This window comes from Myotis lucifugus, unplaced genomic scaffold (genome assembly GCF_000147115.1).
Source record: "Myotis lucifugus unplaced genomic scaffold, Myoluc2.0 scaffold_205, whole genome shotgun sequence".
Lineage (NCBI taxonomy): Eukaryota > Metazoa > Chordata > Mammalia > Chiroptera > Vespertilionidae > Myotis > Myotis lucifugus.
Window position 1 is genome coordinate 1959841 of NW_005871253.1, and position 17894 is coordinate 1977734.

The 17894-nt window shown below is 37.8% G+C and overlaps 1 protein-coding gene across 4 annotated transcripts in view; it reads left to right on the plus strand.

Moving 5' to 3' along the window:
• The window catches only part of XRN2 (5'-3' exoribonuclease 2), a 74221-nt gene extending 61790 nt beyond the window's left edge, over positions 1–12431 (plus strand). For all 4 annotated transcript variants that reach the window (XM_023761265.1, XM_023761267.1, XM_023761266.1 and 1 more), the window contains 3 exons: positions 3406–3469; positions 8150–8288; positions 10783–12431. In XM_023761265.1, the coding sequence (XP_023617033.1) occupies positions 3406–3469; positions 8150–8288; positions 10783–10848 (269 nt within the window). In that variant the 3' untranslated portion in view covers positions 10849–12431. The remainder of the gene's footprint in view (positions 1–3405; positions 3470–8149; positions 8289–10782) is intronic.
• Positions 12432–17894: the final 5463 nt, after the last annotated feature.

Below are 17894 nucleotides of genomic sequence, written 5' to 3' on the forward strand. Positions count from 1 at the left end.
AATTAACTGTCATTTTTCTTCTCTCGCCTATACCTTTCTGAAGTGCAATTCACTATCTCAGAATTTTTTTCTCTCCCTCTCAAATGGATCTTTCTCATAGAGCTGTGCAAATGAATGATAGTAAGTTTTTTACCTTGTACTTACTACTTATAGACTAGGAAATGTTTCTTCTTCATAAATACTTAAGGGTTGTATATGTTTTGCTCAGGACCACATGAGGAGATTTGTTTAAAGGTAGCCTTGAAGTTTGTCTTTGATTCTTTTTATTTTTTTGGATTGAAAGCAAGAGATGTTTTAATAATTCTGTGACACAGTTTTTAAAGTCTTGCAAAAATATATTTAGGTTTTAATAAAGAACTATATTTCTTGCATGTACTGAATCTATTTATATGAAAAACAAAATTGTTCTGGAAGTGAGATATAATAAAAGCAAAATAGAGGGGGAAGTACCTGGCATATACCAGGTAGAAGTGATGGACTGAGAATTTGTGCCATATTTCTGGGCACTTACAGGTGTACTAAAGGCCCGGTGCATGAATTGCACGGGTGGGGTCCCCTCGGCCTGGCTGGCAAATGAGGCCTATTGGAGGGCTAGCTGGGGGAAGGGGGGGGGGGAGGTTGGCCGGCAAGGGGCCATGGGAGGTTAGCTGGGGGGGATTGGGGGAGGGCCACAGTAGGTTGGCTAGCTGGGGGGGAGGGGCCGCAGGAGGTTGGCTGTGGGAGCGCACTGACCACCAGGAGGCAGTTCCTGCATTGAGCGTCTGTCCCCTGGTGGTCAGTATGCGTCATAGTGACTGGTCAACCGGTCGTTTGGTCATTTAAGGCTTTTATATATATGGATAGGTAGACTATTGAAAGGCTTCTTCTTTTACCTGGTTGGCATGGCTCAGTGGTTGAGCATCGACCTATGAACCAGGAGATCATGGTTCCATTCCCAGGCTGTGGGCTCGATACCCCATCTGGGGCATGCAGGAGGCAGCCGATCAATGATTCTCTCATCATTGATGTTTTTTTCTCTCTCCTTCTCCCTTCCTCTCTGAAATTAATAAAAAAATATATTTTTTTAAAAAAGGTTTCCCCTTTCAAAAAAAAAAATGAAAGTTTTCCCCTTTCATTTATACTTAATGAACTTTACATTCCACTTCCGCTTATAAATATTGGTGTGCTTAACCTAACATGTAGCATATTTGAATCTAATGAATATGTCTTTCTGATGGTGGTAACATTCCCTCTACTTCTACTGTTCCTAGGAAAAAATATACAAGCTTTTTTTTATCTTCATTCAGTTTTAAATTTATGTAATTGAGATCCTGTATGGGAGTTTCTGTAAGTACCATGGAGATTATGTATTCTTTAGCAATACCATTTATAAAGAAACACCCTGGAACCAGAATCAAGGAATTAAGTCTTAACGGTAAAGGGGGCATGTTTTCACACTGACCACAGTGATTCTGGCACATGTGAAGTACAGCACTAGACGGGAGTCTGAATGAAATTCACTGTATTTCTTGACTTTTGTTATTTCAGCTAATTTTATATATGTAACACACTAAAAATACTTCCTAACTAATTTTCACTAACCTAATTTTTGTACAATTTTGAATAAACCAAAGGACTTCAAGTTTAACAAAGTAATTATCAGAAAAAATAGCCCAAATGTTGATTTTATTTTCAATAAATTGCTTTCTCATACATAGTTAACTCATTGAAAAGGGTATAATGTGTTAAGGTAAATATGTCTTGAGTTTTTCTATAGAAATAAACCACATAGATAAAATTATGGTTGTCTTCTAGGTTTTACCTTCTCTAATTATGATTTACTCATCGTGTAGTCTGTAGTAGTGACTTGGAAGTTATTCTGGACCTAGACTAGTGATCCTTCTTGCCCTGTTTTGTGTGGGTTCTGTGGTGATTAACTTCCTGAGTTCCCATTCAGGTTTTGAATATAAAGTGACCACTGTGAAACCGCCTCAGCATTGCTTCTCAGTTTGACTGCTACTAGTTTGGTTTTTAAGACATTCAAAGGGGACTTAATTCAGATTAACTGGAGATGCCACCTCTCTTTCAGTTTAGAATAGGATTCTTCTTGGAAATAATGATGATGAAGGCTTTTCCGTTCCTTTCCAAGGGAGACATATGGTGGGTTTGGCTCCGTGGACCTAGGGCCAGCAGGTTATGGGGCTGCTCCCCCAGGTGTAGCTTGTCCATTTAGGACACTTGTTTCAGGCTAGCATTGTCAGGGAGCTGAGGTAGGAGGAAGCCCGGGGCAGAAATAGCCAGTTGTCTCACACTGGAATTATTGTGAGCAGCCAGGTACTTTACTTTGTTCCATATTCTCCTTTGCAGGGGCTTTTTAAAACACAATTTCACTTTTCTTTCTTTTTTTGTTTTAAGTAAACCCAGATTGCATTTGGGGTGGGGGTTCTAAATCTAAAGAAAGATAAGATTTCATTTCTTCTTTCCTTCAAGAAAGTAATTTTGAAAAGCATGTTTCTAGTTTGTGTTTCCATTAAACTGTGAGCCTGAATACATTACGGTAAGCCTTGTTGCCCTTGGGTCTCAAGAGTCTGGAGGAGGTTACTGTCCTTACAAGTGAACTCATTAGACAACTCCTGGAACCAGCTGTTTTAATTAGGTCACACACAGACCCTGCTGAAGGGTGCCGAGGTGACTGCAAGACTGGAGACCAGAGTGGTGGTTGGTTGATACCAACCTCCTGAGCTACTAACCTCTCCTGCTGACCAGTGTTAGGGAGTGTTCCTTTAATCCCACTTATGTTGAGGAGAGTAGCCATTTAATTGTTTCTTATAGCTAGATGTTGCTAGTTCAGTTTGGTGTTAGGGGAAGAGGTTTGACTGTCAGAAAACAATGGAAAAGTGGGTGGTTCCTTTATTAACGCGTCTTTCTGGCTCATGCTAGAGAAATTGTGCGCTCTCCGCTCTATGTTATGATAGCTAGGTAAGTCAGGGTTCCTTTTCAGTTTACACATTTACGAGGCAAATTTCAGGATTTCTATTAAAGTTACTATACATTAAATTTGTATTTGTGGGGGAAAACCTAATCCATTCCTTTAGCATAGCATTTAAAATATAAATGTAAAAAATACATGTATATCTTTACACACACATACATAGCAAGAGAGAGAAATGTGTGAATTTAATGACCAAAGTTAGTAAAACTGCGTTTTGTTACTGAAGGAAAAATAACAAAATGAATTTACTCACCCTGTTTAGTATCTTTTTACATTTCCAGTCTGTGTAAATATGCTAGTTTACTTAGTTTATATTGTCTCAGATTTTCGCAAGAGTTAATTATAAAATATGTGGGTAGCTAAATAGTGATTACTTATTTAAAAAACAACAACAACACAAAAAACTGTTTAACTCCTCCCTGTTTATTTTTCAGATATGAGGCCCCAGGATTCCTGGCGAGGGCCTCCTCCCCTTTTCCAGCAGCAAAGATTTGACAGGTAATAATAAAGTAACATCACTTTTAAATATTTTTTCGCTTCAACATGTGAGGTTTCTGTTTTGAAATATACTTTCTTCCCCTAAACAGTTTCTCTTGTGCCTGTTCTTTAGGAAAATAGATGGTTAACACATTGAAGTAAAAGGCTCATGTTTATATACTTTCCTACTTTTCTTGGTCCTTGGCCTTTATTTTATTGAAGCTTTTGAGGTGCCCTGGAAAATGCAACACATAGAGCTTAAAATTGTATTAGGTTTTGGTAAGGCTAAACAAATTTCTTTTTAGAAGGGTTGTGCAGCTTAATGAGGCATAACTAATGGTGTTCCACTTTTATCATTTCTGGGCTGGTAATGCAGCACAGTACAGACCAACCATTGATTCTTGCTGCAAACCTCTTGAAGTCCTAATCAGCTTCTTTGGTACAACTTTTTCAGGGCTGACAAGCCTATTGTAGGGCAGTGTCACTGTAGGTCAGTAGTTATTAGTTGCCACTGAAAACAGTTTCTTTAACTACTTAAGACTGAACTGAATTAAACGCAGAAGGGACTCAGAAGAGGATTATGGGATCTGCAGTCTAATAAGTACCATGGACTAGGAAGAATGTGACATGGTTTAATAACAAGGGATGTTTGACATGTGTTTTTTCATTGATAAGTTGTGTGCTTCTAAGTCAGGTGGTCTCTACATGACAAGACAACTAGGCATGTTATGAATAATTATATTAACAGCTGTAGGATAATTATATTAACAGCTATAGTATAATTTTTAAAAGGACAGTTTTAAAATTTATCATTTCATGCTGGTGTGCTGCCTCAGTTAGTGCTAAAACGAATTAAGCTCTGTCATAGTAAGGCTTCCTTCTTTGCCTTCCTAATTCTAATCTGTTTTGTTTCCCTTTCCATTAGCGTTTTAGCAGTCTGATCTGTTCACATCTAAAATGAAAAGTGTTTTGTTATGAACAGGGTTGTAAATGCTGCACCCCTTTTAAGAAAACTAAAGACTAAAAGACTCTAAAACTTCATTATTTTCTTCAAAAAGATAAATCATGTTATTCAATTGTTTATTAATAGTATCAACTACTTATTGCAAGCTGCGTTTTAAATTTAAGACAACTGATAATACCTGTATTTGTTTTGTTTTCAATATAATTGCTCAAAGCACACTGGATGTACTATTTCAATATCCTCAGAGTTGTACCATTTCCAAACAAATTAAATGAGTAAAGGGTAAATTTTTTCTAAATTACATAGTAGCACATAAGAGCTGATCTCTTTTTAAATAACTGTCTTTCTGAATTACTTTTGTCAAGTTTGATTTTAAGACTTGGTTTCCTAACTTTGTTTCTTTCCTCTTTCTCATATTATTAATAATTGCTAACATTTATCATCTGCTTACAAAAATGTCAGCGCTGTGCTAACATGCTCTTAAAAACATGCCTTCATTTATTCCTCCTAGCAACCCTTTAAAGATGCTGTTATTTTTATAGAGGAGGAAAAGAATGAATTCACACAGTTCAGTAGCTTACTTAAGGTCTTCCTTCTGTACCGTTCTTTACTAAGAAATTTTTCACTTGAACAAAGCTCATCAGAATACTTACTCCGAGCATATTACAGTAAAGCCATAGGAACTTCAAAGGATGTAAAGGATCTCCTTCCACTTCTGAGGCATAGTTCCTTTCCCAGTAGCTTTTCTTTCTTCTACACATTAAACATTTTCCTCAGGTTATTACCACTGTCCTGGTGTCCATCATATTTTTTGTTTTTTCTGTCCTAGCCAAGTATTGGTATTATCCTTACTAACTTTGTGAACTCAGCAGATTAAGGACAAGTTTTGTGGGGCATTTTTGGTTTAGCTTTAGTCAGAAACTTAAAACCAGGCCTTAAAACAAAACTTTGATATGAGCATAATACAGTTCTGTTTTATGTCTTAAACCATGGTCATTTAAGAAATACATCATTTATTCATAAAGAGAGTTTGCATTCAGTCATCCTAAAAACTTCATTAGCTTATTAGCAAATACAGTCTATCACTCATTGTGGTAGCACTTGTCATTCTCATCCTTCCAACCTTAGGAGACAGAGGGGAAAGTATAAACTCATAGTCACTTTGACTTTGCTAAGATGTCACAAGTAGTAAACAGTAGAAATTCTTACTAGAACAAGGTACTGATCCTTAGTTCAGTGCTTTTCCATTGCACTATTTTGAATGTTTGCTTGAGAACCCTATGGAAAAGAAAATTTTCAGTGTACATATTTTTCTAAACTACACTCTTTTAAATTATTTCCTACTTTGAGATAGTATTTATAATTTATATATTCATTTCACTGAAAAAATACAACAGGAACACACACACACTCCTTGCCTCCCCACACAAAAACAACCTAATGATACACGCAGAGATGTCCAGCATTCTGCATCACTTGAATTCCGCCCCATTATTTATGTTCTTGCCAATGGAGGCTTGTCTTTTCTAGCCATATTTAAAGTGGCCATTTAGTCTTTTACTTACGGGTGTTAAGTTTAGTTAGTCATGGAAAAGCTTTAAAAACTCTGATTGCCATTCGTATAAATTAAAAACATCCAAATTGGAGTCATTACTTCACATTGCCAGCTACTTTGCAAAGCAGTAATTAGGTACTTAAGAATATTGTTGCCATCTCTGATGTGAAATTGCTGCCTCAGTCAGTAGCTAGTAATTTTTAAAAGTTAAAGTATGTTAGTATGTATTTTCCAAGGCAAATTTCAGTTTGTATTTATCAATTAATATAATTAGTATAGAAATATGATAAAGCTTGTGGAAAATAAAAACCTTTCTGCCAGTAAAGGGCAAAAACAAAGAACATGCATGCCTCTGTGCCCCTCTTACCTTGTTCATTCTGTTTAATTTTAATTAAATTATTTTATAAAACTTATCTTTGTCAACATTTTAATTAGTAATTCCAAACAAAAAGGAGAACTTTGTTTTTAAACTGTGCTTTGTTCTTAAGCTATTTTTAAAACAAAATAATATAAAATTACATTTATATAATGTTATGTGATTCTTACTAACAGATTTACCTGTAACTCAGTTGAGTGATTTTTATCATTGTAAAACTAAGAACAATTGATTACAGTTACTACAATGTGTGAGTTGCATTTTTGGTGTGTGTGTTTTGCATTAATGGCCCAGTTTTGATGAGCCTCTTTGGTCACAGCAGAAACCTTACCCCCTCACTCCTCAGAGACCAGAAGAGACCATTCCTGTCTCTGCACACGGAGCTATTACTACTAAATAGATGAAGCATCCTTGCTAAAATACATTTGTGTTCATAATGAACCCAAAAAATAATTAAAGGCCCTGAATATATGCATATTCTTTCTGAAAAGTAGATTTATTTTATTTGGATTCACTTACAGCAAGAGCCCTGGTTTCAACACTAACTGTCAAGAATAGCATTGACCTTTTTAGAGTTCTTCAGAGAGCTGTTCTTTAAGCTATCACACAAAAATAATCATCTTTGGTGTTTTAAAAAAAATAAGGCAAGTCCAAGTGAAGGGAGGAGATTGGGGGGTAGAGAGGATTGATTTAGGCTTGAATAGCTGTGAGAAGAATGCATTATCCAATGAGCCCAACTTTGGGCTTTTTCCCCTAAGACCCAGGAGGTAAAATTCATATGCTGATACAGTTATAAGCTTATTCCAGGTTGTCAGTGCTTTAGCAAGTTTAAAGTTTATTGTAATTCCTCCTAACATCTTTAATGGTCCCAAAGCTTCTAATGTTAAAATATACTGGAGAATTTTGCTTTTGTTTATTTTTTATTTTGCTTTTCTTTATTTTTTATTTTGCTTTTGTTCTATAAAATTGGAGTTGAGGAAAATGTCTCAAGGCGAAAGTTTTGTTTCAAATGGTGATTGCCTTTGGAAAGATGTCTTTGCTACATTGTGTATTAATTTAAATTATGATTTCATACATCATACCTGTTGCTTTGTATTTGCAAAGTTAAAATAGGCACTTGAAGACAATTAAAACATTTCTTTTGACTAGTAATCTGGGCCGGCAAACTGGGTTATAAAAGCTGTTGAATTTGTGTTCCCATGTAAACTGTACACCAAATGCCAGTCAGCCCATGCCAATTAGTGCTCATGTTGCTAGGTCACCATGGTCAATTGAGAGCTGCATCAATAGAACTTGAAAAGGTTTCCTCCCGATCAGACCTTCTGACATATTGAGCAGAATAATGGATGGGAAAAAACAGCCAAGTCCCCTACCCTGGATTCAAAATACTCAGCAGTAAGAATTCATTTGCAACCTGCAATTAACTAGAAAGAATGGACTCCAAGAATGAGTCTGGACATTTTTAAAAATAAAGCCTCATTCTCCTGTCTTGTACATGTTTACTCTTTGGATAGCATCTTAAATGTAGCCAACTTGGAGATCTTGGTCCAAATCTTTACATGACTAAAAAGGAAATTTCACAATTGTAAATGAACAGAATTTTTTAAGTCAGGCCTTTCTGAATCACTTAAGTTTTAAACACTCTTTAATAAATGCTGATACTTTATGAAACATTAGACTATACTGGATATGGGGGATACAAAGGCCACTTTGATACCATATATCCCATATGACAAATGCAGCAAAAGTGGGTTGCAAAAATGATACATGCTTGACTTGTAATGCACACATGATGCTTTTCCACAGAGGTGTTGGGGCTGAACCTCTACTGCCATGGAACCGGATGCTCCAGACCCAAAATGCAGGCTTTCAGCCAAACCAGTACCAGATGCTAGCCGGGCCTGGCGGGTATCCACCCAGACGCGATGATCGTGGAGGGAGACAGGTGATATGGCGTGGGCTGTGGGACGAAAAACATACTGTGTACTTAGCCATGCCTCTCAGGACTCCATATTTTCTTGAAAACATTTCTGGATAAGATAGTGATAGATTAGCTTAGCTCAGTGGTTCTCAACCTTCCTAATGCCGTGTCCCTTTAATACAGTTCCTCATGTTGTGGTGACCTCCAACCAGAAAATTATTTTCGTTGCTACTTCATCACTGTAATTTTGCTACTGTTATGAATCGTAATGTAAACATCTGATATGCAGGATGTATTTTCATTGTTACAAATTGAACATAATTAAAGCATAGTGATTAATCACAAAAACAATATGTAATTATATATTAAATATGTGTTTTCCGATGGTCTTAGGTGACCCCTGTGAAAGGGTTGTTCGACCCCCAAAGGGGTCACAATCCACAGGTTGAGAACCGCTGGCTTACCTGAACTTGGGTCCCTCATTAAAAATGTATATAAGGCAAGTATCTGCCTCACTAAGTAAATTATACCTTGAAGATGCTGAACAGTTTTCCAGAGCAAAAGCTCTTTTAATCATAGCAATCAGTGACCTTTAACACAAATGTGGTCAGTTACCAGAAACCTTGTTTATCCTTTAAGGATATTGCTTTTTGTTTTACTACAAATTAAGTCTCTCATAATAGATGATAATTTCCTAGAAAAATGAAAGCAGGAATCTATCTTTTCAACTGTATATTTATCTTAGAAGTCTTATGTCTTGATGTATCTGTTATCTCTCCTCATGGAAAAAATCTCTCCTTCATAAAAAAAATGTTCCACATATTTTTCTACCAAATGTAAACAGCTATACATTGAATGAGTATAATAATTCCTAGATACCTTTAGTAAATGTAAGCTTCATTTTATTTGTCCCCCAGCCATTTGATACCCTGTCCAGTATTTACATGCTCTGTCATCAAATTCTTTTCTTTTTTTTGTCATCAAATTCTTGCCAGATAACAGGATCAGAGTGTTGTGGCTCAGAGTGTGTGCTGTTTGTGGAGTTTGGCACCTTTGGTGATGCAAAGTGATTTCAAATTGCTTACCTGGTGTTGCCTTCAGGCCTTTTGCAATGCTTCGAATATTAATTTTATAACTCAAGGTCTTACTATGTGTCCCTTATTCTGATAGCTAAGAAAAGTCTTTTTTACACTGTTTCTTAGTGTCTCTGTTCACTTTACAAGAAAACAATCATCTTAATTGTCTTTTGAGAGAATTTTGTTAGCTTATTAGACTCAGTTTGTAGAATTTTACTTTGAAAACCTCTAAATACCATATCATAGATTGAGACTAGATAATCTAAATAATGAGTATTATTGAAACAAGGACATACTTACAACTAGAAGACATCTTAGAGAATGTCTAGTCCACTCACCTCATTTTCCCAGTCAGAAACTGAAACCCTAAACACTTGCAGTTTGGCAGCAAAGCTGGGAACTTCTGAACCCAGTTCATTTCTTTCCTGCCTCCTTCGGAGGAGGAGATCTCCCTTTTAAGGAGCTCTCTGCTATTGCAGGAGGTGGAATTCTTATTCACTTAGGACAGGGGTGGGGAACCTTTCTTCTGCCAAGGGCCATTTGGATATTTATAACATCATTCTCAGGCCATACAGAATTATCAACTTAAAAACTAGCCTGCTATATTTGGTCAAACATTTAATTAACTCACCCCTAATGCCTTGCAGGGCCAGACCAAATGATTTTGCGAGCCCTATGTGGTCCTCGGGCCAGACGTTCCCTACCCCTGACAGGAGATCAAAACCACTTGGTGAATTTATAAATCTTTTAGTATCTCCTTCTTCTCAGTATCTTTCTCACTGATTTTTATTAAAAAAACAATTTTTGAAGCACTATTAAATTATAGTGAAATTTAGATGACTACAAGGCCTTAGCCTACAATGTGTCTTTCAAGGGTCTACAGAAATATTATTTGCAAGCATACCTAGGAGATATTAGGAATGTTCCTAGTAATTATGTAATAACCTAATATGTTACTTAGTACTCTACTATTTATAGCTTTAAAAAAAATCAAAACCACCCTAAAATTCATAGGTATTTAGGCCTTAACCGACTTCTTACCTTGGTTAAGCAAATTGACTTTCCTAGTGTAAATCTATCTAAAGATGAAGCTTACATCTACTACCTGACCACAATATGGCCTGCTGCGGGTGGTAGGGAAGATTGAGAACTTAAAGGGTTTTACACAAACACTTAACTCTGTATAGTTCATTTGTGTAGATTGTAAGGAATTTTTAAATTGCTCGATAAGGCTTGTTTGGTTAGTTGTCAGTAATAGCATTTGTGCTATTACTAATGTCCCACTTTGCAACAAGCTTGGTATAAATGAAGACCTTCTATGTGATAGACCTTTAAGACATATTTACCTTCTTTATGGTATATTTTTCCATATAGCTGAAAAATTAATTTTTTTGCAGGGGTGTTAATCCAGAAAATAAACTCTTTCTTTTGCTTATTTTCAGGGATATCCCAGAGAAGGAAGGAAGTACCCTTTGCCACCACCCTCAGGAAGATACAATTGGAATTAGGCTTTTGTAAAGCTTTCCCAAATCCTTTCATCATTCTACAGTTTTATGCTATTTGTGGAAAGATTTCTTTCTCAAGTAGTAGTTTTTAAGAAAACTGCAGTACTTTGTGTATTTCTTTTAACTGTATATTTCTACTGATCTGATCTCACTGTTTTATGTTGCTTTCCAAAGATGTGTGTTGCATAATACAGTGGATCTGAATTTATTATTGCTTGTAAAACATTTTGATGGAATAGGAATACTGGTTTTTCATTATGGTTAAAAATCAAACCAGCTGTGGATTTCAAACCACAGTGAATTCTAGATCATCTAAGATCCATGCTGATTTTTAATGCACAAGAATTAGGTGTGAACTCTTAAGCTGGAACCCTCAGCCAACTAGAGTATATATTGTTCAGTATTTCTTTGGAAACATTTCATTAATGTACTTGTCTTACGGAAATTTCTGGACTTTAGTAAAAACAAACAAAATTTTAAAATTCTGGTTTCTTGTGTTCTTATTCTTTTAGAGTATTTCAACTTTGAAAATCTTGGCCAAGCATGTTGGTTTTTCTAAAATTAGTTTTTCAGAAAACAGTTCATTTCTACCAATTAGATGTCAAAAGAAAATCAGTTAAGAATAGATGTTAACATGATATGCTCAGCAAGACCACCCAGCCAACGCATATGTTACTACGTCTGTCAGCTTCTGATTTTGCTAACTATAAAATCTTTGTGAGAATAAGTTATTTACATTTTACAAATTTCATGTAGACTCCTGTATCAATTTTAAGGACTTTAAAAATTTTAAGAAAAGTTGGAAAGTGAGAAGTTTAATTTATAGGTAAGTAGTGTATACTCCTTAGCATATTTCTTTAGCGTTACTTCATAATAGATTCCAATTTGTACTCATTTTTTTTCCTTGCTACCAAGCACACTATAATTCCTTAAATTAATGCTCGGAGTTTACATACAACACTTCCATATGCGTTTTAATTTGATCGCCACAACAAATTCAGGTACATTATAAAGATTCTTGCTGCTTTGTTTCCTTCTTTCCATTCTAGCCTAAGGTTGTGAAATAAGATTTCTCTTTGACCTGCTGACTTAGGATATTTTTGCTTTAATATTCAACTAAAGCACAGTTGTTCATCTTATTCTATGTGTTAAGAATCTCACCTTAATCTTAAAGAAGGTATTTTGAAGCTATTGGGTTCATTGCTGGTGATGGGTGAATAGAGCAGGATCCTTTACTGTTGAGACAAAGTTTCTCAACTGGGAATTAACAACCATTATGTATTCCCTTCACAATACATTAAAATGATAGCAATGCCTTCCATTAAATTTCTCTTCCAGATATTAAAAACATATAGCCACTTAAGCATTGCATATTCCAAAGGAGCTTATATAAATGTCTTATTGTGTATATCTTCATAGGTACCCAAAGCTCACACACTTCTACAGAACCTGTATTTTCTCCAACCTTCAGTTTTGGTTTAGCGTTGTTTCAAGCTATTGTGTGTGTCTGTAAAATAATTCTGTTTGGACTTGGCTTTTCCACAATTATATGTAACTATTCAAAACAAATTAAATTTTAAAATTAATATGTATAGTGTCCTTTTGAAGACGCCTAAGCAAAAAGCCTGATGGAAAAGTTGAGGCTGGATTCCCCCTAACAGGTGGAGTGCCCTGAAGGACATCTGCCAATGGCTGAACCCTCACTTTCAGCCTCCCCCATTCCTTCACCCTGGCTTCCTTCTCCTTATTCTACCTCCATCTCTCCCCAACTTGTCCCCATCTTTGAGTGTTTCAGAAAATGTCCTGTTACTTCAACAAGTGAAAGCTTTTGAGAACTTTAAATGCAATGTTTAAAGCCATAAACATTCCCCTCCATATTCAGATGTAAATAAAGTTAACAGACCAGTTTTAAATAATTAACTGTACTCCATTATATTACCTTTAAGTAGGGCACAGTTTTTGAGAGTCTTTAAAGATTCTTAAAGACCTTAGAACCTGGAAAGGGCCTGACTTTATTGTGGCGCTAAGGGCCCTTACTGAGCAGTGGTCCTCCCTTTACGTCAAGATCAAATGAGGTAATGCACATTAAAGTACAAAGCCATCTACAAATGACTATTAAATTGCCATTTAGCGTTACAAAGGCAAATGAGGTATAATGACCGGTAGGTTAACTTTAGTTCGATGACGCGGGACAAGGTGGGGGTTGGGTGGCAGCACGCTGGGGGTGTGGCTGGAGGTCCCAAGTGCGCGTTGTCGGTTGGATGCGTTGGGGGTCGGGGGCACCGCCACCAGGGCACGGCGACTTCGCAGCGGGATGGTGGTGGCGCCCCGGAGCTGTGAGCCTGGTGCGGTGGGAACAGAGGTGCGGCTCTTCAGAAATAAGGTCCTGGTTTGCGGGCCCGGTCACCCTCCCGGCCGGGCTGGGAAGCCCACGGACTCGGCGCACGAGGGGCGCGTGCCCCACGCCCTGGCTCGATTCCTCCCTCCGCGGACCCGCCGGTCGGACGTCCCGCCGCAGCCCCGGGAGCCCGGCGGGGAGCAGGGTGGCGCCGGAAAGCTCAGATCTCCGACCCTTGGGGTGGTCGTGTGTCCCGGCCGCCACCAGGCCCAAGCAGGACATTGCAGCATCACCTCTCGGCTTCCGGGACTCGGCGCCGCAGTTTCTCAATCTAACCGGTTTCATCTCAGCTCCCGGCACGAATGCACCGAACCTGAAAGGGAAGAGCGGAGATTGTCCTCCCTTCCGAGGCTGCTGTGTTAAGTTCTTAGTCTGAACATAACCGAATTTAGCTATGCTTAAAAATCGAATTGTGTGCATTCTCCGGAGAATTCACTAGGATTCCTTATTCCCAGCCGCCAGAGCGGCTGCCTGGCTCCATCGCGCTCGTCAGACGCTTCTTTCCTGCCCACTCCAGGGAGGGTCGTGGGGCGGAGGTCCCGCCAGACTGCTCCTGGCGATTGACTGCTCTACTAATTCTAACCAGGAAAGAAGTCAATAAACTAACAGAATAACAAGCAGCCCATTCTTGGTGAATTTCCCCTCCACTCAGGGTTGAATTGAATGCTTTGCTTGCGCTGCTTGTTTCCCGATAGCATATTAAATAAGGCCAAGAGAGAACACGCTTTGATTTTTGTGTGAAATGGGAATATACCTATTTACTACTGCAAAATAGTTTGCACAACTTAGAGGTAAGCAAATTAGTGGTTAAAGTCGTATTAGAGAAGTCACCCAAACAATTGCTGAAACTAGGTTACATGGAATGTAAAACAAAATCGCCTTTCACTCAATGGCAGGTAAACCTTCCAAATAAAAAACAAACGAACCCAAAAACCTCTCCCATAAGCTTCCATTACCTCCTAACTTAAAAACAATGAAATCAAAGTGATCTTGAAATCACAGTTCTCTCTACGTACTGGAGAGCCGGTTCCTGGCCCGAGAATATAGTCTTTTGAGTCTTCTCATCAGTTCTCACTAGCAGTAAAAAGCTATTTATTTTCTTAATAAAATCTATCCTAGATTTCTGTCTCATTGGGTTTGGGCATAGCAAGTGGCAGTATTTTTAAAAACCGAAGTGAAATAATTTAGATGCAGGTTTTTATCCACACATGGTAGTATTGTGTTACACAGTCGGGCAATATCATTCTCACTTTGAACTGTATCTGAAGTTTATGTTGCCACCATAAATTTACGCACAAATTTGTACCTAAAAATGCAATCTTTGGTTTCTTAAGTGATTGTGGTCCACAAATTTATTCTAAAAGTCTTTCTAAATCATCAGGATTCAACGAAGCTAACAAAGCAAGTGTTTGGAAGCTGCCTGCCTTTAGTGAGCAGGATTGAGTCTCTGATTTGCTTTAAACTGAAAGTAAACAGTCGCCAGCAGAATGAGTTTGAACACAACATCAGTTGATAAAAGTCTGATTGATTACTTGTTCTAAGCAAAGCCTTAAATAGAAGACAACTGGGTTACACCCCCACCCTTCCATATACAAAACACCCTTCCTGTTCACTTCAACACTGCACACACTCTCACACACACAACACTTCCATTTACATCCCAACACAGATTACAGAGAAGTACCTGCAATCCCTGCGGTTCTTCCTCCGTGCAATTTGATTCTGGGTTTTGATTCCTGTGTCTCAATTAGAAAAGATAAGTTAGATTGTTGTAAAACCCCCAAAACAGTTAGGAAAATGTCCCATGTGCAGCTAGCATTTCTGAAATCGAGTTCGGCTGTGGCCTCTGCTAAACTTCGAGGCGGCTTTGTTCCACTCAGACCCTCCCTCTTGGTCCTGAAGACACTTATCCTCCTCTCCAGTTAATGAGTTTCACCTAGTCTGGCTGTTCTGGTTTTTACAAAAGATCTGCAAAGCACTAATTGCAAAAGGAAAAAAGTTCTTGTTTTGCATTAATCAGAATGTGGAGTTCTAGAGTAAACATGCTTTTTAATTTTCATGTTTCAAGAATCAAGCCTTATCCTCAATTCAGGATGTGCACACACACATAAGCTCAGTAGTTTCGGGGTGTAAAATGTGAAGCCCTCTGCAGCAATTACTGTGGCTTGGGTCCTTTCCTACTTAACAGAATGCTGAAAGGAAAAGATATGCCTGTACCAAACACACTTTCAGAAAATATTGTATAAAGAGGCTGTTTCTTCTTAATGATCTTTTGATACAGAGTTCACTTAGTCTAAGGGATTCTTTGTTCCGGAAATAAATTATAAAGGAAAAAACTGTCCATGAAGATTTATTTTCTAATGTTATGTTACTTGGAGCCCTTAGTCCAGGGGTTCTCAACCTGTGGGTCGCGACCCCTTTGGTGGTCGAACGACCCTTTCACAGGGGTCGCCTAAGACCATCCTGCATATCAGATATTTACATTATGATTCATAACAGTAGCAACATTACAATTATGAAGTAGCAATGAAAATAATTTTATGGTTGGGTCACAACATGAGGAACTGTATTTGAAGGGCCAGAAGGTTGAGAACCACTGCCTTACTCCATAAGCTACTGTTTCTGTTGCATTTGGGTGCATTTAAATATATATATATATATATATACATTTAAATACATATATATCAAACAATGTAAATGAAGCAAATTTTTTTTGAATTTTGGTACAATGAGGGAATCAAAGCACATCAGAAATAGTTATGCTTGCTTAGTTAACATTTTGAAAGGCAATTCCATCAACATGCAAAAACCCGAATTGGGTGAATTTTTTTGTAAGCATATTGCACCATTTCATACTATTTCTTGTTTAAGTTATTTATTTTTATGTAATATGTTTTAAAAATTAGTTCTCATTTTCCAAAACTGCATTCACAGCCCCTTGATAAAGGCTGGTTCCCTTGCTGCTTTAGTATTTTTTTTTTCATCTGTGAAAATGTCTGGAGTTTATTGTTATTTACTATACAAAATATAGTTTAGAAAAAGTGCACGTTTAACTGCTAAAACACCTTCCTAAGGATTCACTTTGCACATTCAGAAAAAACGAAAACAAAATGAAGTGAAATAAAATGTTTCAACCTCACACTGTAGTTCTTCACATGTAGAAGAGGGATTGGGTTCCCTGGTAACTGTTTTGACAATTTATAAATCATGCTTTATCCATGTTATGTCTTTTAATTTTCATTAATGTTATAAGTTCATGATTTTTTAGCTTTCTTTTAGTATTTTTACTCCAACACCAGTTATTCCAATTATACGTTAATTGAGATGTATTGTAACATCATGTCAACTATTATAAAAAACAAAACAAAACCTATATAACTCAGTGAAAAAGAAATGACCACTTGACTTTCACAAGAAAGCACTTAAGTTTCTTTTGTTATATTTAAATATCCATTGAACATAGGAAATATAAATCGGCATATTAAAGAGTAAATACATTTGTACAATAAAACACCAACAAAATCGGTGTGCAACCCCTGTTAAGTTCTAATATGATGGAAAAATTATACAAATTTTAGTTACTTATTCTTTACATCCTGGCTACAATTCAATAAATTACCTTATTCTCTTCCTTCTTCTTGGCATGCTTTGAAATATAAATTGATGTCAATTTTAGCAATTTTGTTTGCTTTCCCTAGCATTTAATCAAGGTATTCAAAATCAGAAAGCAAATATCTTAGAAAGAGTAAGTAATATGTCTACAGAAGAATGGGTCTATTTATTTTATCAGTTGATTTGGGGAGACCAGATTCCATATAAAAAATAGTTTACAACCCTCCACGATGAACCGCATGGCTGGGGGTGGGAAGGGGGTCCTGTTTTAGGGTAATCTGCAAACACTCATTTGCCAAATAATGATCAAAACATTTTAAAATCAGCATTAAATTTAAAAAGCTCTATCAATCCATATAAGCAGTGTTTTGATTATTTTTATTCCATTTAATAATTCCTCTGTAATAATGTTTCTATGTGCATGATCCACCAATTTACTTTCCAACATCAATGAAATTGCACTTAAGGGGGGGGGGGGTGCTCTTCAAAAATTAATCTCCCAAGATAAATTCCACTTTCAAAAAGATTCATTGCTAAAGCTGGGTTGATTTTTAGAACTACAAACACCAACAAAGTTTCCAACACTTAAAACTCAAGAGAGCTTTGGCTAGGAATGTGGTGGATGTGGACTCGGCCAGCTTTTCGCATCATTTGGAACTTCTGGAAGGAGGAGATCGCCACCGCAGAGCCTCCTGGCCTGTCACATCATTCGGTCCCGGGGCTGCTGCTGTCTCCCGCCCGCAGCCGCGGTTCCGAGACGGGCCCCCTCCGTGACCCGTGTGTGCGTTTCCATAGCCGCAGGCACAGAAGTCCGCGCGGGTGCGTCTCCTCCATCCATCCTCGCCACGTCCTGCAAACCCCGCAGGCCTCGGGCAGGACCCCGCCCAGGGCGCCCGCGCGGCACCACGGCCGGCCATAGAGCAGTTGTCCCCCGAGCACTCCGCCGCCCCCGCCGTAGTCCCCCGCTGCCGCGCCCAGGCCGCCAGCCCCCCCCCGAGCCTGCAAGATCTTAGGTCAGTCAAAATCTCTTCCAGTTCAG